The 24,798-nt window shown below is 40.5% G+C and overlaps 1 protein-coding gene across 2 annotated transcripts; it reads right to left on the bottom strand.

The window, feature by feature from the left end:
* Positions 1 to 1,247: 1,247 nt before the first annotated feature.
* On the bottom strand, positions 1,248 to 23,677 carry znf395b (zinc finger protein 395b). Of its 2 annotated transcripts, none has more exons than XM_078274765.1 (10): positions 23,468 to 23,677; positions 19,516 to 19,694; positions 18,737 to 18,927; positions 18,537 to 18,649; positions 15,660 to 15,859; positions 14,856 to 14,956; positions 13,076 to 13,394; positions 4,823 to 4,918; positions 3,588 to 3,694; positions 1,248 to 2,149 (listed from the first exon to the last, which is right to left on the bottom strand). In XM_078274765.1, exons 2-10 carry the CDS (start codon positions 19,645 to 19,647, stop codon positions 2,038 to 2,040), a joined length of 1,371 nt encoding a protein of 456 aa, XP_078130891.1. In that variant the 5' UTR covers positions 19,648 to 19,694; positions 23,468 to 23,677; the 3' UTR covers positions 1,248 to 2,037. The 2 variants fall into 2 exon arrangements, with proteins under 2 accessions (XP_078130891.1, XP_078130889.1); XM_078274763.1 differs by having other exon boundaries at positions 13,076 to 13,397; positions 23,468 to 23,674.
* Between the last annotated feature and the right edge of the window lie 1,121 nt (positions 23,678 to 24,798).

Genomic DNA, 24,798 nt, shown 5'->3' with positions numbered 1-24,798 from the left:
GTGTAGTCTAATGTATTGTAGTGGGTATACTGAACTGTATATTCATATTGGCCAGAATCTGCCTTTGGGGGAGGGGGAGGGCATATCATAGTGGAGGGGTCTGGGTGTCCTCCCCCAGGGAAGTTTGGAGCATCAACGACTTCATTTTCTGCATTTGGATACACTTTCATGCACCAATTTACGGTGGGAATACCTTTTTTTAGCATATGTGAAGCAGAAAAACACATATGACAATTCAAAATATATCAAAAATATAATGGAAAGTATGTCGTTGCGTGTCATTGGGCATTTTTAAGTGGGTATATGGAAATCCTGCGTATACCTGCGTATCACGTAGATAGACCACAGGATATTAAACACTAGATGTTACATGTTAGGTGTTAAATTCTCTTGACGAAAGTCCAGAGGGGCCAAAATGTTAGTTTCTTTAATAAATTGTGATGCTGAGCAAGAACAGAGAGCGGCATCTTCCTTATTTATGTCTGAAAAAAAAAAAAAATCACATTTTTTTTATTGATTTCAAATAATTTTTGTACAGTCCCTAACTTACCCTAATTAATTCTAGAAATGAGGGAGCTATATTTTAAAGTGTTTGCGAATGCGGAACTCAGGAGTAAGGAGAAACTAATCCCCGGTCAGTTCTCAAACATTACTCCACCCTGGGGCTATTTGCACAGCTGTTCATGTCACTTTAGTCCAATTGTACATTGGTGCATGAAGCTGGAAACTGGCAGGGCCAATACGTGCGTATCCCATTGTAGGATGGGAAAGAAGGTCTAAGTGACATTAGCCCTTAATGTACCATTTAAGAGCAGAGGGATGAAATGAACTGTGCGTGTCAGCTGTGGTCATGATTATACAGAATATTCTGTTTCTGCTCGGGAGAAAAAAAAAAGAAAAATGTTCATTTGTTTTTTCCCTCCACTTGCAGGTCCCATTATTTTGCATCTTAATAGTGTTTACGTGTTGATTAGTGTTTGATTACGAGGTGTAATAATGTATGCATACGAGTGTGTGGATGATTGTGTGAACTGTGACTGTGCACATGCATGTGTGTGTGTGTGCGTTTCTCTGTCAATCCAACACAAAAAATGGAACTTGTGAATACAGTGTACATTTCAGACTACATTTCTAACATGATACCATTGTTCCGAGTCTTCAGACAAAATGTGTATAGAGAAAAAACTACAATAAAACTGTTTGCTATTTCTTTTGTGGACTGTCATGCAGAAGGAAGAAAAAAAACGTTTCAAATTCTCAGTGCTTTTTAATTTGTCTTTGTCAATATATTTCCTCTTTTTTTTTTATTTTTATTGCTATTACCAACTCATTCCCCTAATGCTAGTCTCATTGCCATGACTCCATAGCTTCACGGATTAAACCATTAACACTGGTTGTATGCCAACACATGGGCAGGAAGGAAATAGGTACTTGGTTGAGTCAAAACCAAACGTAGCTTATTCTTGTGAGTTCATATTTCAACAAAGTGCCAAAAAACATGTAAATTCCCCAAAAAATAATCTGCCCAATATGCGGGCGGAAAGAGACGATAAAAAAAAACAAAAAACAAGGTATAAAATACTTGTACGTAACTCAAAGCACACAATATAATGTACATCATAACCACCGTGTAACCACTGGAAGATAGGGTTAGAATGAAGGAAAAACAGCCAAGTAGCAGTCTAATACAGTGGAGCTACAGGGGCAGTAAAGATGAACCTTTGGATAAAGTAGGAGAGTATTGTAGGCTTAGCACATCACATGGTCAAAGTCAGTCAACAGTTAGCACCATCGCAGACTTCAGTTTTCAGGATCAAGTTACAAAGATACAGAAAAGTCCATTTGCAATTTCTTTTAGGAAAGAAACAAAAAGAGTTGAAAGTAAGACAAAAAACAAAAACAGAACTGTTGTTTTCCTTGACGGCTCTTGGGACCTTATTTATAGCCTCTCTTTTGATAAAAGTCTCTTTTTTATCACTCATCCATCCATCCATTCGTGCATCCACAAATCCACGTCTCTCGCTCGCGCTGCTGCCTTTAGTCGGGGAAACGCTGGCAGGCTTTTTTCCAGCGGCAGGCGGTGCACCACTGATCCTTGCGCTCCACTCCGTACACCTTGCGGCACTTTTTGGCCTCCCCACGACCCTTCCTGCGGATGCAAAGACACAGATCATGTGGGTGAGAAGCGATGCGAGAGCGCAGGAAAGGAAAGTAAAAGGAAAGGTCCCTACTACACACGACTTGATGTGATCAATCTTTATAACAATGAGACTGAGGGAAAACAGACTGATAACAAAATGAGGAGAAGATTGAATCCATTTTTATCTTTCCTGGCCAAGCCATGGAAATGTGATTTTAAAGACAAGCAGCAAAGTGGGCGATAAAATGACAACCTGGAGGTGAGCAATAGCGGACAGATACTGGAATCAATCAGACAACAGCAGATAAGATGTGTGGACCCAGATCAATCAAGCTTCAGTCACACTCAATGTTTAAAATGGATGGCGCCTTTCTGCATCTACATCTGAACTCTCAAATTTCTTAAAAGGCACAGTGTCTTGAGATAACTCGTTATGATTTGATACTATAAATAAAACTGAATTGAATAATACAGTCAGATTGAATCATCTAAGATTAGCTAACGGCTAACGTTAGCTGTCTCTTACCTGGAGACTCAATCAGGCAGCTAACGTTAACAAAAGATTGTCAGGAAACGACACCTCTGGCCATACCGTTGGGTCGTTTGTCCAGTCACTTATGATGTACGGACAATCCGACCCAATACGACTCCGTTTTTTTTTTTTTATGTATCTAAAAGTGATTTTGAGTAGCCATACTGGGTTAAGGCTATGTTATCCGGCCAGGGGGAAAGGATTGTTTTCCCCCAAGGGGACTCCGCTACAAGCCACACCCCAGCTATGACAAGTCACCGACCAAGTGAATTCTCCGAAACCACGGAGGGAGTACAGACAAAATAATCTGTGAATAGGCAAGAAATAGTAGAGAAGAAGAAACCGGAAGTAAAGGACAGCAGGCTGCTGGCAACCGTAGTAAACACAGCCATGTTAAACACAGACGTACCGCGAAACACTACAATTATCTCCTCTAATCATTAACATGACTGATGTTTAGCTCAAAATCGAAATGACTGTCTGCCTGTAACACTGTTTAGAACACTCTTTCCATGAAGCCGTTCATTTTTTTTTTTTTTGTGCATGTTTTTCTACACTCTCCAGCCAAATGTTTCTTCTTTTCCCAGTGTAGTGTCACTCTCTGAACACATATTTAAGGCTGTTTGACTCCCTGTGGTCTGTACATGAAGAATCATACAGGTGTTTGTAGAGGCAAAACCTGCTCTTCCCAGCCGACCGCGCTGAATTGAAAGTGCAGCGCGCGCGGTGGGCGCTTAGTTACAACAATTCAGAGGTGGGCCTTGGCCTAAAACCACCCCTGTGCTTAACCAACTGCTGTGCAAGGACATCCTCACAGAGCCACTAGCATGTTGTGTTTTAATTTTAACAGCAGGTATAAATATGTTAAAAAATGGGACATTGAACAGGAACAAAGCCAGGTGGGTAATGCCTCACCTGAAGGAGCAGTGAGTGCGGGAAGGCGACGCACTCATAGGCTGCAGCCTGTTCTGCTGGAGCCACTGTTCCCCGACACTGACGGACCGACAGCGAGCTTTCACCACCTGAAGAGACACACAACCACGCGTCAAATATGAAAGCAGAATGGAGAAGAAGTGAAAGAGACAGAAAATCTGGTGATTTCATTTGTCAGTGGCAGGCATGGTTGCTACACAATTAATCTATATCCACAACGTTCCACTTCTGGGATTGCTCCGTTGCTGCCGGAAATTCCGCCATATGTCCTTCTTTTCGGCTGAATGTCCGTTACCTTCCGCTTTGTTTGTGTTGTAATTTTAAACTCTGGTGGATTTCTGAGGACTGTGGTTAACTGCTCCTCAGATCTCTGCAGGGTAAATCCAGACAGCTAGCTAGACTAGCTGTCCAATCCAAACCAGAGTTTTCTGTTGCACGACTAAAGCAACCTTTGAACGTACACATGTTCCACCAAAACAAGTTCCTTCCCCAGGCTATTTTGCAGAGGCACCGTGGCTCCGCTCGGCACTTAGATCCGCCCAAGGCGATTGTGATTGGTTTAAAGACATGGCAATAAACCAGAGCACGTTTCTCTCCCATCCCGGAATGCTGTGTGGACTAGCCAGACCGCAGCGCTGCGGAGGAAGGTCTGGCAATGGGAGACTACTACACAATCAACTGTGTTTCCACTTTTTTGGTACCAGTACTTTTCTCATTCCGTTCTTCACTGTGGATCGTAACCACCTCAGTGGAGGCGGGAATCTGCCGTGACATCATCTTCAACGCCACACTCGCTCAACCCTTTAATCGGCATCCAAAACGGAGGAACGCCAATTGTACGCCGTAGTGCACACAGGGTACGGTGTAGATTTTGCGGGCTGCCATTTTTTAAATCTGGTTCGAGTGGATAAAAAATTGACTGTAGCTTGGCTATAGTGTTTTAACTCCACATTCTAGTATTGGTTCCGCTCGCTTGGAACCATCGACTGAGGTGGTACCAAAAAAATGGTCCCAGGTGCCAGGTACTATTCCAAAGTTTTGCTAATGAAAAAACTAAAAAGAGCAAGTCGGGTAGAGTCGAGTCGAGCCGCCAAGTCATGTTTACTAGCAGGTTTGAATGTTAAAATGTGATTGAGACTAAATGATTGACAGGCTGTCTGGCAGGTAAACAAACATACATATATATATATAAAGACAGAACAGGACAGAAGACCCACCGGAGTGTTACTGGGGCCAGAGACGGAGGCGGAGGGGGTCCAACCCTGGCAGCCGGGGCTTTTGGGGGCCACAGATACTTGGACGGGGCTACAGGCCTGGATGGAGCAAGAGAGAGGAGGCAACACATGATTCATCAAATCTGTAGAAACTGGCTCACAACCTGTTCCATATAAGAAAGTAAGTTAGTTACATTCCCCCCCACAGTATCTTTATTTATTTCCAGACATAATAACATTTACACATAACCACTGAGACTCAAAACTCCTGCCCCAAACCTTGCAGAACCCATGTCCATCAAACCTTGACCAAGACATAACAACATAACAAATAAATAAATATAAATAACTAAAGAAAAAATGAACTGAAATACACAATAAAATAATAATACAAATACTACATAAGTAAATAAAAAGGGGGGAATAAGTACAAAACCAACTGTCCACTGCTCATACTCACTCAAATTAGATAGTGGTCATTCAACACCAGACAGTACATTTTTCCCAAATGAACTGCAGAGGACTACTTATGGGTCGTCCCCAGGTGTTTCCACCAAACGAGACAAGTCTTTATTTGCAAGGACATTTCTAAAGGGGCCCCAGATGTTATCAAAAATGTGTTGCTTACCCCTGATTGCATACATGATCTTTTCTAAGGGCAGAGTTGCTTAATTCTGAGAGCCATTTACCTATCCTTGGTCTATCCACCTCTTTCTAAGCAATTGCAATGACTCTTTTGGCCAACAACAGACCTATATCTAAAAATAATCGATGCTTTTTTCTTATGTTACAATTAGCCGGGTAGATACCCAATAGAAAGATTTTTGGTTCTAAATGTACATGTATCTCTAATATTTCCTCCATACATTGTTTCACTCCTTCCCAGAATTTCTTTATTTGAGAACACAAACAATGGAAAATCGTGCCCTTTTCCTTGTCACATTTTATGCAAACATCCTGTATGGCATTATTGAATTTGTTAAGTTTAACTGGAGTCATGTAAGAACGCATTAACCAGTTGTACTGCAGAAATTTGAAACGTGTGTTCACTGTTTGTAATTGGGCTTTGGTACACGCCCTCTCCCACTCCTCAATGGAGACATTCTCCTGTAGGTCCTCTCTCCAGGACTCAAGCTTATTTACTGATGTTTCTGAAGATTCACCAACCAGTTCATTATATATTTTAGAAATCAAGCACCCTGGCAGTCTCTCACCATCATTTCTTCGAGTGATGATAGGCTAGGAATGGACAAGGACTGATTTTGTTGAGTTCTAATAACATCTCTCAGTTGTAAATATCTAAAGAACTGGCAGCGAGCTATGTCGTGCTGGAAAACAATTTCATCAAAAGACATCAGATGAGTATTGTCAGGACTTTAAAGAGATCCTATTTTTTGTAACCCCTGTTCAGCCCAAATTTTAACCCCCCCCTCCACCTCCTCCTGGGGGGAAGAGATAATTTCCCCATATCGGACTAAATAATGAGAGCGAGTCAACTACTTTGAGATTTATCTACTGTTCCATAGAAACTTGATGAAAAGTGTCTTCAACTGAGAAAATAAATTACTTGGTGGTGGCAGATGTACATTTTGAAATAAATACAACAGTTTAGGAAGTACATTCATTCATTCGAGTATTTATTTTCCCCATTAACGACATTGGTAACGCAGCCCATCTATCTAAAGAATTTGAGATCTCTTGCATAACTGGTCTATAGTTAGTTTCTATGATATTGTTAAGCAATGGAACAATTTGAATGCCTAAATAAGAGAAGCAATTGACAACCTTAAATTGTGCAACTACATTAGTTGGATTTTCCCTGTCTACTTGGTTTAATAACATAATGGATGTTTTAGACTTATTAATCTTATACCCTGAAATCTTACCAAACTTCCTAATCAGATCTAGCAGGGCCGGGATGGATTTGTTGGTATTTTTGAGAAAAACAATTATGTCATCTGCATATAAAGCTAAATGGTGCTCCGTCTGTCCTATGGTTATTCCAGAAATGCTATCATGTGACCTCACTGCAATTGCCAAAGGTTCGATTGCCATAATGAACAACAATGGAGACAAATGGTCCCCTTGTCTACACCCTCAATTTCTTTTTATAGTTTTTGAGATATTACTGTTAATCAAAATTTGTGCATATGGTTCCTTATAGAGCAATCTTATCCAATTATGGTGTTTTTCCATTACATGGTACCTGCTCTACTCGCCTCGACTCTACTCGCCTTGACTCGACACACTGTGCGTCCGTTTTCCATTGCAGATTTTAGTACCGCCTCAGCGTGGCTGGTCGTCTTATATGCCGGCTCGACGCACACACCAGCGCACAAGTATCAACATCAGGCCACTTGAGCATGTTTTATAGTTCTGTGGAGGCTCCACGCAGAGCTTTCGCCGTAGCCAATGTGGCCTGATGTTTATACATGTGCGCTGGTGTGTGCGTCGAGCCGGCATATGTGTGTGTACGTAGGCTACGGCGAAAGCTCTGCCTGGAGCCTCCGCAGAACTGTAAAACAAGTGGCGCCGCAGTGAACTGCTGTGACCTAACGCGACACACACACACACACAGAACGTCGAAGCTGTGTTGTTGTTGCCAGAAGACACATTTTGTTTCAAATGAAGCTGGAGGCAGCAAAAAAAAAACACTGCTGGCTGAACTATTTAAAAATGTAATGTAAAGTAATGGAAAAGCACCATTACAAAAATTCTCCCCCAAACCAAAGCGTGCCAGAATCTCAAACAAATAAGACCATTCCACTCTGTCAAACGCTTTTTCAGCATTGAGTGACTAGTTACATTTTTGGTATTAGACTAAAAACATTTGAATTTGAAAGCTCTCCTTCAAATTTCACATTGATAATCTTGTGTGCAGATGCAGGCCAAAAAGTGGCAGTTCCTACAGAAACAAAAGCATCTTGCCCTATGTTTTGTGGAAAAAGGGTTGTTGAGGCAGTTTTCATGTCTGTCTTGGGCTATGGTGATGTGATTTATAGACATGCATCATCTTCAACTCTTAGATCTCTGGACTCTCGGGCCTTGAGATTCATAACCCATCATGTCTATGGTACACATCATTGTATTTTACATGAAAGTATTGGGTGGTCTTCTCTCCAAGAAAGACAAGATACTCACTGGCATCTCTTTATCTATAAGGCTCTTTTTTGGAAAACTACCATTGTACCTTATAGAACTTCTCTGTTACTCAGAGGGATATTATCAGACTTGCTTTGCTGACTTGCTTTTACTATGTATACTATGTTCCACAAGATCGGTCTGAACTGTTCCCATTCTCTCTGTCCTATTTTTCCTCACTGTGCATCCCTGAACTCTCACAAAGAACATACTACTGCTGCTGCAAATTGCACTAATTGCACAAACGAAAGCGTGATGATGGTGAGTATACACTGTCACTGTGTTAACCCTGGAGTTAAATTGAGTGTGAAAAAAAAACGTGCCAGTGTGAGTTCAGCCCTGTGGTCAGGCATTTCAAGCCACAAGCAGTTATGACGCATGCACGCACACACACACACACACACACACACACACACACACACACACACACACACACACACACACACACACACACACACACACACACACAGCTCCACCAGCAGCACTTACTGAAAAGTAAAAGCACTCAATGCAGAAAAATCCTCACATTTTAGAAACTGGAAATGATCCAAACATTTCTGTCAGTCAGCTATGTGCTAATCGGCTAATCATTTAGCTGGACCTGTAGGCTTAATTTATAATAAAACATCATATTTTATAAACTACATATGTTTTGTGTGCAAAAATCTTTATTTGTAAAGTAACTAAAGCTGTCAGATTAATGAACTAGAGTAAAAAGCACAATATTTCTCTCTGAAATGTAGCGGAGTAGAAGTAGAAAGTGGCATGAAAAGAAAAGACTTCAAAAACTTGAGTAAATGTACTTAGTTACATACCACCACTGCAACCCACACTGTTGCATGAGGAAATTAAAGACAAATGTGGTACAAAATGGACACAGTTTCACATCTGTATCATATGAACAATGAAAAAGAATTGCTTAGTTTGCTAGGGACATTTTACTGAGTTTGTAGGTTGAATCCAGTCTAAAGTGGGTATGGATATGAGTACATCAGGTTCTAACCACTGTACAACTACCCTGAAAGAATTCATGCTGTGTTTTTTGTTTGGCCTTTTACAGGCTGCTGAGAGTCTAGTCTCCTTGGGGGAGAGAGCACGCCGACAGCTTCCTCTCTCACTGTCACAAAGCATCCATTTACAGACTCAGCGGTACAGGGTAAATGCAGGTCACCAGTGAAATGTGCTGCTTTGTCATGCATACACAAAGTTGTAGCTCACTGGCTCATTAGAGGGGGTCTCTGCATGGGCAAGGAGGATCTAATGAAACAACACTGCAGACCAGCCGTGAAACCCCTGCACAGAAACTCCAGTAAAATGTAGATAAGGGACCGTTCGGTATTTATGGAATGGACCACCGGAGGAAAATAGGGGAGGGTCATGTCTTTTTATTCTTTGTTGATTGGAGGGTCATCCTATTTTTTTTTTTAGTCTAGGCTGGAGGGTCACCCAACTTTTGTATTCATGAGAACAGCAACATGTGCAACAGTGCCTTGTTTGGTGCATATTTATCCATGTAGCTCCATGAAGCTCTCTCAGTCTCGGCCCCTATCGCTAGCAGATGGGTCCCTCCCTGTTTAGTCAGCCAGACAATTTGAACTGTAGCTTTAGAGACCGTGGGATTTCCCAACTGAATAAATATCCCGCTCGCACATATAAACACAAAACTGCTTTGCTGGCTCCATCGTGTTGTAACTAAGACATCTGATGAAAAAATAATGTTATTCATTAGCATGATTGCCGTACTGTTTAGTTCAATAACATCCAAAACACCGTACGAAAACACAGCAGACCAGACGCAAGCTTTTATTTTGAAAAGTCGAAGCTGGCGGACAGCACCAGCCAGTTTTGCATGACACGGGAGGTCTCCAGGCTGCAGCCATACCCGACTCAAATATCCTTTCGGTCCTGGTGATTATTTGTGGAATTGTGCAAACGACAGCCTTTTCAAGGCATTTGAGAAGGAAGGAGTGGTAACACGCAAGCTCCCAAATTAAGAACTGGAGTAATGCAGGAAGTGTGCATTTAGTTTCCATGCTTATTGTGTTTCCACAACAATGTTAGTGAGTAAATCTACTGAAATGGCCACCACACCATAACAGAGGAGTGTGATGCATAAGATGAGAATGCAGAGGTTTAGTCACATATGTCATGGCTGTATAAAAACAATGACTATCTCTATGTCTTTGCCAAGCGCAAACCAGTACAGGAGGCGTCAATAAATTGTTGGGGAGGGTCAACCCTTTTTTCCATATCATTTTGGAGGGTCATCCAAAATGTATTGCTGGTGAAGGGAGGGTCAAGTCTATTTTGACTAAAGATCCCAAAACTCCTCCGGTGGCCCCTGAAATAAATAAGGAACAGTACCTAATGTCCTTTGAGATATTTAGTAGGAAAAAAATGAATTTAGATACATTAGTTTCTGCTTTCATTTAAAGACTGATTTCTTAGAAAAGATGACTGAATTTGGGCAATAGGAAACTGTGATGTTTGGAGCAGAGCTGTACAGTAACGAAGTAGAACTACTTCACTACTGTACTTAAGTACTAAAAAGCCGTATCTGTACTCTACTGGAGTATTCTTTTTTTCTCCTACTTCCACTTTTACTTGAGTACATATTTTCGATGAGTTTAATACTTTTACTCCGATACATTTTTCATGTGCTGCATCGTTACTCGTTACTGTTGTGAATTCCTCACGCTACGGAGACTCTGTACGTAAAAAAAAATCCCCGAGATCGCGTCGTGTTTCTTTTCATTACGGCGATCGCCTGTTCAGAAGTCAGAGACGATGTAAGTTTGTACTCTTTCTATTTAGCCGTTGTTGCAGCAGATTAAACTATTCCTGAGTTGTTTCAGTCTGAAATGAGTCCTGAATGTTTTCACCCTGTGATGTGAAGCTGCTAGTTTATCTGTGTTTTGCTAGCTTGCTAACTTTCCACTACATCACACATTTTATTTCAGTATTTGTTAATAAGTGATTAATAACCCACTGTTAATAGTAGTTATAACAGCTGTGACATGAATGTACCTTTTTGGGTTTATTTCAGAAACTTCCTTCATATATCCAGCAATGTACAGCTTGTGACTGCCTGTAATGCGCCGTCTTAATACCAAGTAAAAAGTTGAACTCCCAAAATATGATATTCAAAATTTGACTGCTTTCTTTAATAACTACATAACACAATACTTGTACTTTTACTTGTAGTACTTGAGTAGTACATTTTAAAATAAACTACCTGCAATACTTAAGTACAAAAAATGCTGAATACTTTAGTACTTCCACTTAAGTGGGGTGCTTAAAGAGCACTTCATCTTCTACGCAAGTCACTTTTTTGATAGAGCACTTGTACTTTTACTCAAGTATGGGTCTCTAGTACTTTATACACCTCTGGTTTGGAGCGTGAACTCCTTCCTTTCAAACACTACATCTTCGCCTGACATTTAATAATTCATGCTCACAAGGACCGTGCTTGTCTCCTTTCATCGCTCTCAAACTTGAAGGGAAGAACTCAAATACTGGGAAGTAAACAACTATTTATTGTAAATTAGGGATCTTAAAAGCAGATTCATGTATTTTGTGCTAAAACTTAATATGACCTAAACAAATCTCTCATGTTAGACAGATTGAGTGTCTTCTCAGAATACATCTCAGCCTGCAAACAGCACTTAGACCGCAGGTGTCAAACTCGAGGCTCGCGGGCCAAATCCCCCCGACATTTTTTGCTATTTCCCACCTTTTGGGGGCTTTTTAGTAAGGTTTTTGAAAAAAAAATTCAAAATAATGTGGCGCTATTTTTTTTTATGGTTTTTGTCAATTTTTCTGACATTTTTTGTGCTTTTTCGTCATATTTGCTGCCATTTCTGACATTTCGGGGGCTTTTTAATGTTTTTTTTTAATCGTTTATTGGGGCTTTTCCGACAATTATTTGTGCTTTTTCAGAGTTTTTTTGCTGCTATTTTTCGTCATTTTTGCCGCTATTTCCGACATTTTAGGGGCTTTTTAAAAATGTTTTGACGCTTTTTAAAAATGTTTTTGACACTTTTTTCGACATTCTTGGCATATTTGACTTTTTCATTTGATTAAATCAAAGCATGTCAATAAACTATACATGTCTGGCCCACGATGTGTTTTGTTTTTTCAATGTGAGAAGTTGCGTTTGATCCCCCTGATTTCGACAATAACAAAACTTTTGAATATCGAAAACACTAAACACGTTAAATTTGGTACTGGGTTTCCTAACAGTGAAACATTTTAATAGAAGAAATATTTTGGTATTTCAATTGTATTGGCTGCTATATTGTAGAAACAGTGTACTTTCCAAATGATCTAAATCAGGATCATGAATTGACTCTGAACTCATTTATTCCCCCAGTCTTAAAGACACTTGTGCACACACTTTCCCTGCCAGTACTTGGCAGCCATCACAGTCAGCAGGCCAAAACTCCTCTGAGACTGGGCGCAAATAATTTCAAGAAAAAACAGGTCATGTAAACAGCATATTCGGTTTGGATATTTAGAATAAGGCCTTTTTCCGAATTTAGTATTTTCCGGTTAAGATGTGTTATATGCCGGTATTATTCAGGTTTTAGAAGCATTCTTTGGACATGTATGTATACAGCGCATTCAGAATATACATCTCAATCAGGGTTTTTACCACAGTTTGTGACAGTTTACGGCCTCCTGCCTGTTAACGGCGTACGGCCAGCTCTGTGTGTTGCTATGGTTGTTGGACACAAACCAACCAGCCAGCAGTTTGCAAGGCTGCGGTAGAGATGCATGTCCAAAAGAAAAGAAGGAGAAACACACACCTACTTTTAAACATTATGAAAGCCTTGGATATCAACAGGTTTTTGGATATGCGCAAACATCATAACACCGACCTTTTCAAGAAGGTGGTTGAAGGAATGAAAGAGGGAAGGCTGTGTTTTCACGGTCAAACAAGTCCGCCACCGGTGGAAAACTCCTTGCACGGCTGCATGTCAACGGGAATATTAGTGGAATATTCACTTTCATTAGCCATGTAAACAGCTTAGTCGGAATATCGTCTTATCGCAAAAAAAAAAACAACGGAACATTATGTGCATGTAAACGTAGTCCCTGCTGCAGTGTACCCACCTGATAGAGATGCTCGGAGTGGATCTGCCAGAAGCTGCTGGGGGCCGACTGGCTGAGTGGACTGGGCCTGCTTGGGCCGGCCCCGGAGCTGGAGTTGGACCTGGGTCTGTGATCTGGGGGGATCTGGAGCTCCGAGGCCACAGTAGAAGCGCAGGAGGCCCAGCTGAGTTGAGAGGATGAAGCCTGGCCCAGAGCCTGCTGGGAAGGAGCTGGAGGAACTAAAGGAGCTGAAGGAGCTGGAACTGAACTGGCATCCACAGTCTCGCAGGAGATCTTGGTGTAATAGAAGTCCTCTTCTCTCTGGGACTGATCTGACCCACTGCTATGTGTGTGTAAATGTGTGTGTGGATGTGTGTGTGTGTGTGTGTGTATGTGTGTGTGTGTGTGTGTGTAAATGTGTGTGTGGGTGTGTGTTTGGCAGATGGTGGGACAGACCAGTGGATACACAGGATAAAAAGAGTGAGTTGTTTGTTTGGACCATTACTGAATGCGGCACTCCCTGTGGCCCACATATAAAATCTCAAAAATGTTTCATCACTCCCTGCAACTAAGTCACAGCTCTTCCACACCCTGAAAATTTGATTCCCTCTTGTTTTTTTAATGTTGTTTTGCAGCTCAGGAATGGTCTAAATGTCTGAACTGTCTGGGTTTTACTACACCTCAGTCTATAGTGGAGGAGAAGCTCCAAAGCTGAAAACACAGAATGTCCAACAGGGATAAAATTCCATGATATTCCTACTTCTATACACTTTGATAATTCCTTATTATTCTAGAAACTACAGACAACAATCTTGTGATTAACACCACATATTGTGTATAAGTGATAGATATCACACACATCATCAACACTTCTTTGAAACAGACTGAAATGTGTCTGTAGCACACAGTATCGGAAACTGTCAAATAGTAAGTTTGTATTCTTGTTGACTCATTCTTAGCCAATATTACACTTTTATCTTATGTTCTTGTATGGTTGTTTGTGTTTCATTAACATTTGAGAAATGTGGCTTCTTTTGTCAAATGGAAAGAAGGGTTTTGTGGAAAAAGTTTTCCTAAAGTAAGGGACTGTACAAAAATGACCAGCAGGTAACGAACATTTTTTCCCGACCCAGATATACGATATATTTAATTTCAGTCATCCCTTAAAAGATATAATGCTTAGAAAAAATATATAATTGGAGAATTTGTCTTATGCTTTCCTGTGGCCATGGCGTGGTTCATGTGAGGTGTTGGTAGCCAAAATGTTTGTTTGTTTGTTTGTTCATTTTGTAGTTCATTTCGTAGTTCTTAGCTAAAAAAAAAATAATAAGCGGCTGGAATGAACAGGACAAAATACTTTTATTATGTTTGTCCTAAAGTTGAATTTAACTTCTTGAAATGATTAAAAATATATTATTACAACAAGCAGATATCCATGTACAAATAAGGGTACTCCATCTTCATTTTCATACTTTGCCTTTTTTGAGTTAATAATGGTTCAACTTAATTATTTTAAGATGTTGGGAGGATGGGGACCTGTTTTCTTCTAATTCAAGTGTGGGCAGGGTTCAAAGGAAAAATATGAATTACCCTGGGCAACTTGTTTAAAAAAAAAGTGAAACAAAAGGTTCAGCCCCCTCCCCATTGAAATAATTTCTGTACAGTCCCTAAGTTCTAACATTTTTGTATCATTACGGTATCTGTACCTCTACTCAGGTATTGTATCAGCACCAGTATTAAAACATCTCAAGCTATATCCATCCCTAATAAGCAGCTGATTATACACGTAAATCCAACTCACCCCAGATGTAGCACCCGGATGTGTCTTTTTATTCCGACTGAAGACGTGAGCACCTTGCCACAACCGGGCCACAGACACTTATAAACACCTCTGAAAGAGCTCTGTGGGAGAGAACACAGCACAGGTAAAGTACAGGAGAGAAGGGGGGGGGGGACAGGAAATAAAGAAAAATGCACAGAAAGACACAAAGTACAGAGAGAGCGATCTCTGTCTTTAATAACATATTCCTTTGCTGATTCCAGAGCACATTTGTCAAACTCAAGGCCTGCGGGCCAAATCTGGCAAAGCAAATTCTGATATCAAATCAAAACAAGTTATCTCAAGACACTTTACAGATAGAGTAGGTCTAGACCACACTCTATAATTTACAAAGACCCAACAATTCCAGTAATTCCCCCAAGAGCAAGCATTTAGCGGCGAGGAAAAACTCCCTTTTCGGGAGAAACCTGGGACAGACCCAGGCTCTTGGTGGGCGGTGTCTGACGGTGCCGGTTGGGGGTGTGATGAACAGTGGCAATAATAGTCACAATAAAGATGGCTTTGGAACTTTTTTGCTGACTTTTTCAGGGCTTTATGTGGACCAAACTGTAAGTGAGAAGACTATATGAGACATAATAGACAATAATAGAGTCAAAGATATTTGACTTTTTTCGATGAAATAAAAGCATGTCAACAAACTATACGTGTCTGGCCCTCGATGGGATTCTCTTCTCTTCCAGTGTGGCCCCAGTTCCACCACAGGGTGCCAAACCTTTTGCAGTGAAACTTTTTAAGGGAACATATACAGTATATACAGCTATGTACCTTTGGCTTTTTGGCATTTAGCTCCTCTCCCTGATCCAGTTCCATTTGTAGGCCTTCATCAGGGCTGCCGTCCATCTCAGTGACGGACGGCGAGGGGGCGGGGCTCACGTTGCCGTGGTCCCAGCTCCAGTAGCCGCTGCTGCCGCTGTCAGAGAGCTCGCCGCCACCACACTCCATGTCAGCTGACGATGATGAGCTGGCTGTAAAGCAGGAAGTTACTTTTCAAAAACTACTTGCATTTTCAACTGAAACACAACATATACTGTGGATAAAATGTGTACTTGATAACAGGAAAAAAGGACAGCGCTGCCCAGGTAACAGGTAACCAAGTCAAATTACTTGCATAACCATTTTATTATTTAATTTGCAATAATGGTAGGACAAGTCCTACCAAATGGCCTATTTTCTCTCAACACTGTAAAGACTGTAAACATGCCACCATGGTTATTTTTTAAGGGCTTCATCTAACTATTATTTTCATTGTTGAATAATCTGGTGATTATTTTTTCGATTAATCGATTCGTTTTTTGGTTTATAAAATGTCGATCAGTGTTTCCCAAAGATGACGTCCTCAAATGTCTCAAATGTTTGACTTTGTTTTGTCCACAACTCAAAGTTCAGGTCACTGTCACAGAGGAGTGAAGAACCTAAAAAAATATTCACATTTAACAAGCTGGAATCAGATAATGTGTACTGTTTCATCCATAAAAAAATGACTTTAACCTATTAATGGATTATCAGAATAGTTGGCGACTAATTTAATAGTTGACAACTAATCGATTCATCTTTGCAACTACATTTTTTTGCCCGATACTAAAATACTTCACTGTTAAAATACACCTTATGGCTTTAGATATAAAATATTAAATATGGTCTTTTTCTTTATGACTAAAAGACCATATTTAATATTTAATATAAAAACTAAAAGTGTGCATTTGGGACTGCTCAGTGCTGCTTTTCTCTCTGCCCGTTCTGCAGAGAACAGCAGGTGTCTCACACTGGTGCCCAGGTTGTGACGTGTGTCTATTTTCTGAAAGTTTTACCATCATTTCAGCTTCACTTTACTACCTCTTTGCTTTGTTCCCTGTTAGTCGCTATTTAGTTTTTTTTTTACTTTCCCCAAAATCAAATAGCAAGTGATCTTTTTTTTACTTTAATCAAAGTTTAACAGCAACAGTAGTAGCTACTATATCAGCCCTGCTAGTTTCTTTATTTATCTTGCATATTGTAAGTACAGAAGGATTTTGTACTGTATGTGATTACCTGCCTGGCTTGACAAATACAGTATGCTTGTGTCTCGCGCAAGAAATAGAGGAGACGCTGAAACTATCGCTGCAGCACGCGGCCCAACGCGGACGCTGCGCGGCCCAACGCGGACGCTACGAAATAAAACTAGCTGCGCTACGCTGCTATACGCTATGCTTACGCGCCCGGTGTGTTTTGGCTGTTACAGTTAAAAATCATAAGTAATAAAACACACCCTTGCTCAATTTCGCTGCTACGGCCTTACTGGACTGGTATAACATATAGTAGCTTATGGTGGCTAATGTTAGCTACATTTAGCTGAAGTTAGCAAACTTTAGACAGATATTACTGTGCCATTATCAAGTTGGTTCGCTGGCTTTAAAACTCTTTTCTACTGAAGACTCTTTGCTCCTGTTACAACAATTTAACATTATAATACAAATGGAAAAAGTGACATTATTTAGCTATAGTAACAAAGTCACGCTTTACATTTTTTCAGACAATAACAACAATAGTTCGCTATAAGAATTGACAAGACCACAGCAGTTAAGGATATTTTACTAACTTAGCAGACAATGGATTCTACAGGACATGTTTCCTGTTGGGATAATAGAGCAAACTTTGGTTTTGCATCCAAGTTTATATTTGCTTTTTTGTTACTTACTGCTTAAGTTTGACTAAATTACAAAGGCTGTCTACAAATCTTGCTTTGCTAACAGAGCTCATAATATAAGACTGAATCTGACTTCTGCAAGGCTAGCAGTCTATTACTGCAGACTGAAAACAAGGTAATAACAATAATAAATAATAATAAGGCACCCTTTATAAAGGGTTTATAAGTTGTAACTAATGTCTTTATTAGAGATTAACAGTTATAACTGCAGACCTGGTGTTTAATTAGAAAATGAGAAACCCATGAGCATTTATTGCTGGATTACTAACATTTATCACTATATTTTTATCACATAGAAAGGATAACCACTCGCCAATGGGGTTTTATGCACCCTAGGAACGCAACATCTGTTCTTGATTATGGCTGGATAATATGATAAATAAATGATCTATCAAAGGCAGGGTTGGTAACATTTTCCATCATTCACTTATTTATATATTGTATGAAATGGTCTTTACACCCTGACAGCAATACATAACTTATGAGCTCTGAAAAAGGAGTGAAAAAGATCCGTCATGTGTAGCTGCGGTAATCCTGTAAAAACGCCCACCAATCACGGCCTGGCGGTCCGCTTGGAAAGAACCAATGAAATGCCTCCTTGCCCCGCTGCGCGTACTCTACCCCTCCCGTGCGCGCGCCTGAGCTCAATGCGTGTCGTCGCCAACGGAGTTACTGCAAGTCTACTGGAGAATAGGGGAGAAAACTCAGCAAACGTTGCCACCGCCGCAGTTACTTCCGGGATTTGTTGTTTTCAGGAAATGTTTCATGCACGTGTGTGTGTGTTTGGGTGGCGGAGCCCCGAGGAGATACTACTTTCAAATCTTGCTTGCTTTTCAACATTACCAACCCTGCCTTTAAGCATTAGCACCACCAGTTACAACTTCTAAACCCTTTTATTAAAGATGCCTTATCAGAAAGTGGTAGTGAAAACAGAGTGTGTTGGGTGAGGTGAGACAGACCTGGTACAGGATCTGTGTGCGGAGGGCTCTGAACCACGGGGTTGCAGGACAGACTGGTCAGAACCATGGCGGCCATGATCTCGTCCATCTCCACTGACTCTGGGCTGCGGAAACTGGACACAGCATGCAATCAATATCCTTAGACTTTAGTTTAACCCAGTCCACACTCACACACTCATATGCTGTTGCCTATCCCTCACCTGTATGGCGCCTCTCTAGTAGCTGGCGCATTGCTTAGGTGCATTGTGGGTCCCATAGTTTGCAAGGGAGCTGCCAGGTTTTTCCAGCCTCGCTCAGCCTCCCTTTGTGCCGGGGGAACTGATGTTTTGTTCTCGTGATGTCCGCTCTCCACGAATGTTTTCCCAGCCTGGACACGGCTCTGTGTACACACCTTTAAAAGAAGTAATGGGAAAATGAGCTACTTGTTATTAAAATATGCAACAGGGTTGAGTCCTATATCATGAATGCTCAAGTCCGATTTCATAAAAGTTAGTTGGATTAAGTCCAAGTCATTAGTGCGCGAGTTCAAGTCGAGTCCAGTCTTAGTCTTAGTCCTGGACTTGAGTACTCCATTACTGACTCCCGATCAGTATATTAATGGGAACTGACATGGAGTGAATAACCCAGAGTGTTTAGGCCTTGCGTCTTTGATACCCTAAAACTGAGTCTCGCTGTTGCCATGAATAAAACAGTTAAGAGAATATTTTCTGTCCATCTGGGGCATCCAGCCTGCAGACAGCACAATTTGCCAGTATAACAGTATAAAAAAAAGGATGTGGGTGCCAACCTCTGACAAATAATGATCCATTTGCGGGAGCTCATCAAAATGCAAATATTGCATCCTGGTGACCAGTGATGGCCATATTTAATTGTCTTTACCAAATGAATGAATAGATAGAGGCTTGGATGATTGACTAGACAAAACATTAATCATCTCGGTTCACATGAAAGGGAGTCTCGTCCCGCTGCGTCCACTCACCAGCGTCTGCTGCATGTCAGGCCCGTTGCTGTTGTGCTTGGTTGTAGCGGTGCAGGCCTGTAGTCCTACCTGGCAGCCTGTCGTCCTGCCTGGCCCTGCTCCAACTCTGTCCTCAGGTCCCATAGCTGCCATGGTGCTGCTGCACACAATGAGGGGACTCAGCCCAGTGACACACCTCCCTGCAGAAAAGACACCAGGGACAACATGAGATTTAAAGCAATCAAAATATCTGACTGCGTTTTCAAATGTTTCTACAGCAATGAAATATGCATAAAATTGCTTATGAAAGAGATACTTCAGCAAAAAGGGTAACCTTAGTATTTTTCCACCTGGACCCTATTTTCCCATGTTTTCGTGTCTAAGGGACTAATTTTGGGAACATTTTTTTTTTTAAATGAGTCCAGTATTGACTAGCCGGCAGCCGCGATACAGGCTGCAATGTAAGCTCTCGTGGGAATTGCCCACCGTCAATCCACTACAAGTGCTGTTTTTGCCACTGACGAGTGTGTGACTGACTACATAACATAAACCAAAAGTATGAATATGTTTAACCAGAAACAGCTCTGAAATGGCTATCACCAAACCCACCAGATCTTACTCTTTAACAAAATGGCCGACCTCGATAGGGATCCTTTCCATAACGTTGTCATACACTTACAATAATTTTTTTTTTTTAGATTAATTCTTTTTAGACACTTACAATAATAATAATCTGAGCCTGTCAGTGGCAAAAACTGAACTTTTTGTGGAAGTAAATTGATGGCGCGCAATTGCCCATTAACGTTACATTGCAGCTTTCTTGCTTAGTACCGGACCAATTTCAAAAATGATGCTCCCATCAGTCACTTAGACACTGGATCCTACATTTCCCACAATGCAACTCCATAGCATCTTTCATTCAAACCTCAATGCCTATTAAATGTCCACTTATTTCAAACTCAACACCACCACCAGTTTGGCTCAAGCCAAAGATAACCCTGAAGACATCATCAGGTACGCCTCACCAGCAAGGCCCCAGTCCCCCACTGACACTTACACTCAACAATCAATAAACTCCTTTCTGATTCTGATCTGATTACTTCTACTGACCAGTAAACTGAACCTTCTGTGTAAAATCAGTGGAGTGCCTTTTAATCGGCGTTTAATATCACCTTTATATTATAAAACATTTCCCATAAATTTCTTTAAGTAACTTTTGTTGTAATATTTGAACAGCTGCTTCTTTTTAAAAGCCTTAAGTGATAAAGGTTAAAGGTTATTTCCAACTAGGAAGAATATGTTCAGAGTGAACCAAGGCATCCAATGATAAATACCAGGCTTTCTCTGATGAATAAATATGTAGATCTAAACAGAAGGCAGCTTTGCTGACTAGTGAGTGTTGGCAGACACTAATGCACACATTCCATCTTCCATCTTTCTGCCTGACAGTGCAGAGCAAAAACACCACACAGGATTTAAAAATGACTGCAGGAAATTGAAGTGAACACAGACTTGCGTGGATTTAGACAGTGGCTGGAGCAGAAGCTTGCTGTAGATTTGTCTAATCTAATAAAGTATGTGACTGATAACGCCTTCCAGAGACGTAATCTGACGTTTGGGTGCATTCACTGTGGCCTGTCGCCCATAGAGGCATAAATGGGGTAATGCTGCATTTAGGGCACGTGGGAGTAATGTTGATGAAATGGCTCATAGCATTTTGCAGCATTCACCATCTCTAATTTACTTTTTTTAGTATTGTGGCAATTCTAGGCTGTCAAACTCAATGAATGGAGTTTTCTCCAGTTCCAGTCAAGAGTCTGATTGGCAGCTATTTCATACTCAGACCACATATTTCATATCACATGCACGAAATGATAGTCATCAACTAAGTGAGCCCATTTGAGCTCACATTACAAATCGATCAGATACATAAACACAATAACAACAATAGGAGATATGAAATAATTACTTGATTAGCGGCAAAAATGCCAAATTCCTTTTTTGTTTTCAGATTCTCAGATGTGAGGCTTTTCTCACTTTTATATTCAGGGTTCCTACACATTATCCAAAGTCAAATTCAAACATTTTTTTCAAGCATCCCAAAGTGCATTTCTTTTAAAGCTTTTCCACCACCTAACAGCTGTGGTAATTACATATCTGTATACAGTATACAGTATACTGATTACTGCACTTCTTAATTGCATTAAATGATATGCTATTGTGCTACAAACAACCAAAGTTATAATTTGTGACAAGATTCTACAGAAGGGTGACCTATTAAGGAAAACACAACAAGGTTACGTGTTTTGAAATGTGTCACTTGTTTATAATAGGCTACACTTGGCGTCCTAGTGAACCTGATTGTTAAGCAGTTTCAAGCATTTTAATTAAATCCAAGCACTTGTCAAAGCTTGAAAACACCACATTAAAATTCAAGTGTTTTCAAGTGATTTTAAACAGTCGCAGTAACCTGCATATTATGTTGTAAATTACAATAAAACTATTTAAAGATGTCGCTTTGAACTCTGGAAAATTGTGTGGGTATTCTTCACTACTTCCGGAAATGTTGCAGACTTACCAAGAGAATTGTTAGTCGGGCTTGTTGTAGCCCTAAACAATAATAATAACAATGTTTGTTACGGTTATGATGATGATGATTATGATTATCTTATGTTTTTATTATTTACATAGTTGTATACAGTCTATGTTATTTACACATACGTTATACATCTATTGACACATACATTTGTATAATAATACAAAATAATAGTATAGTGTTATTTGTTATTAATATCGATATTGATATGTTATTAAAATAAAAACAATACAACAGCACAAATAAACAAATAAACTGTCAAATATGAAATAGTCCTTATATTGTGTTTTATGGTATAAAATATGGCTGTATTACAAAGTGACATAGTGACAAGTGTAAAAAAAATGTTTATATATATATATATATATATATATATATATATATATATATATATATATATATATATATATATATATATATATATAAGTAGAGGTCTGATGTAGCAGTTCACCACTTACAAACCTTCGTCAAACAGTATTTTTCAACGAGAAAGCTCAACTCTCCCATTCTTTTCTGTGCACTCGAACGCAGCATAAAGCCCGATTTCCCCCTCCCCCCTTACCTTCTTTGCACCAATCAGCGTCCGGCTTCAGTAGTAAACAAGTGCAAGTATGGGCGGGGAGCCGCCGCTCATTGGCTGAGCTCTGATTTTCAGTTACACACCTCCTTTCTGACAACGTGTTCAGACACGAGTTTTGCCGGGGGATTGGGCTTGCTGGACGGGGGGAATACCGCTGAAAACAACCGGGCCCGGGGTTTTGAACGCAAAGAGGAGTGATACAAACGCACTAAAGTCAAATTACACATATGACATCGTCGCATCATGCAAAAAGGAGGAGAAGATAAACAGAAGGATGAGAATGCAATGTGTGTAAACAGTGTTGCTACAAAAACATAACGTCATCCCCCCCCCCACACTTCGTGTAGCTAGTCCAGGCAAATGCAATGAAAGTCTTATTTTGGACGCATTACAAGAGTTTACACGCATTTTAACATAAAGCAGTGAAATCCCTGACTCCTTATGAATCGGCTACTGCGAATTTGAATTTACTGCGCATGATGATTTAAATGAAGCAAATAATCTACACTTTTCCAAACAAATATAACCTTAAGATTGTTTATAGTGGTGGTTTTGATTGGCTTTGGGATAACAACTGATCAGAAGTCATCGTTTATTATCTTTCAACTACAACACTGATCTCCACCCGGCAACGCAGATTAAGATTAGGAGAAACATCCCTCCCTCCCTCCCTCCCTCCCCCGGCTCACCCGCTAAAAGGAAAACAATATCTTTTTTTACTGTGTTTACTATGCTCGCTGCAACACTAAAACCTACCCGCTTAGAGAAAACATTACGTTTTGCAGTAGGCTACTCACTCGTTCGGATGAGACCTCCGTCCTGTCCGTCCAGTCGGAGCTGCAGCGCTGTCCCGCCGCTTGCCGGTTCTCCAGTCGGCCGGGGAGGGAAAAGGGGGTTGGTCGGTTAGATACTCGCCTACGTACGTGTGTCTTTTTGGCTAACCAATGCCGGCAGCTGTGCAGAGCGCAGAGATATCAACCGCCGTGCACAAAAGGATGATCTAGGTGAGGGGTTACCAGAGCAGCAGCAGCATCTTCTAGCTGTCGTCTGTCTGTCTGTCTGTCTGACTGTCTGTCTGTCTGTCTCAAGCACACACACACACACACACACACACACACACACACACACACACACACACACACACACACATTTGTTTGTTCATCTCAATCACATTAATTATGTAATTATGTAGATAGTTTGGATTCTGTCCTTAGATACATAAATAAATGAAAAAATATTTTATGAAAAAATATTTTTTCTTTAGCATAAAATGCATTGGTTTTAAAATTACAAAGAAGGTTTGAGTGTTTTTTTTCCCCACACAATTTGCCTATTTTATTAAAGATGCTACAAACAGCAACACAAATATATCCAATATCCAATATACAGTGTATATATAATACCATAATAAATGAGGTCACTCAGACATCACAATTACTAGAAGTGCCGATAGAAATATCAAAATATTGGTATATATGCTTATTTATTGAGGGATATGGCAGTATGTGCAATGTGGTGCTGCTAAATAACTGTAATATGAAATCTATTTTAAAAAGGACACATGAGCATTCCAAGCCCTACAAACATATTAACAGTTTTACTGTAATCCAAACACTCAAAACTAAAACTGCTGACACCATGACATACATTTCAACCCACAAGATCACATGATAAGTTGCCTGCATAGAGTTCAAACCATAGACTGTAAATATTAATATTTACAGTCTATGGTTCAAACACAACCTGCATGTGTGTTTCCAATGTGTGTTGCAGAGCCTTGCAGCCCTTGCCTGTGTGTGTGTGTGTGTGTGTGTGTGTGTGTGTGTGTGTGTGTGTGTGTGTGTGTGTGTGTGTGTGTGTGTGTGTTTCAGAGGCCGGATTAGTGTCGGCTGTCTGCACCCTCTCCACCAGACATCCAGTCAGCAGGGATTTTAGGGTCTGAGCACAGAGAGAGAGAGAGAGAGAGAGAGAGAGAGAGAGAGAGAGAGAGAGAGAGAGAGAAACCCAATCCTAGTCCCAATCTGATTCCTAAACCAGACAGTTTAGTTCCTTCTCTTCTTATTTCATTCATTAATGACTCCATGTAAGCTCGGCAAGCCTTCTGGCATCTGCCTCGACTGGTTAGACA

The sequence above is a fragment of the Sander vitreus genome, chromosome 18 (assembly GCF_031162955.1).
Source record: "Sander vitreus isolate 19-12246 chromosome 18, sanVit1, whole genome shotgun sequence".
In the NCBI taxonomy this organism is placed as follows: Eukaryota; Metazoa; Chordata; class Actinopteri; order Perciformes; family Percidae; genus Sander; species Sander vitreus.
Note: the sequence above shows the minus strand (reverse complement) of the source record. Positions and strands in the feature narration are given on the sequence as shown.

Coding starts and splice junctions, on each gene's coding strand:
- znf395b (XM_078274763.1), bottom strand. CDS start 19,647: ATGGCAGCTATGGGACCTGAGGACAGAGTTGGAGCAGGGCCAGGCAGG. Junction 15,860..18,536: donor GCACACAGATCCTGTACCAG/GTCTGTCTCACC, acceptor CCTGCTTTACAG/CCAGCTCATCATCGTCAGCT. Junction 4,919..13,075: donor ACTCCGAGCATCTCTATCAG/GTGGGTACACTG, acceptor TGCTCCATCCAG/GCCTGTAGCCCCGTCCAAGT.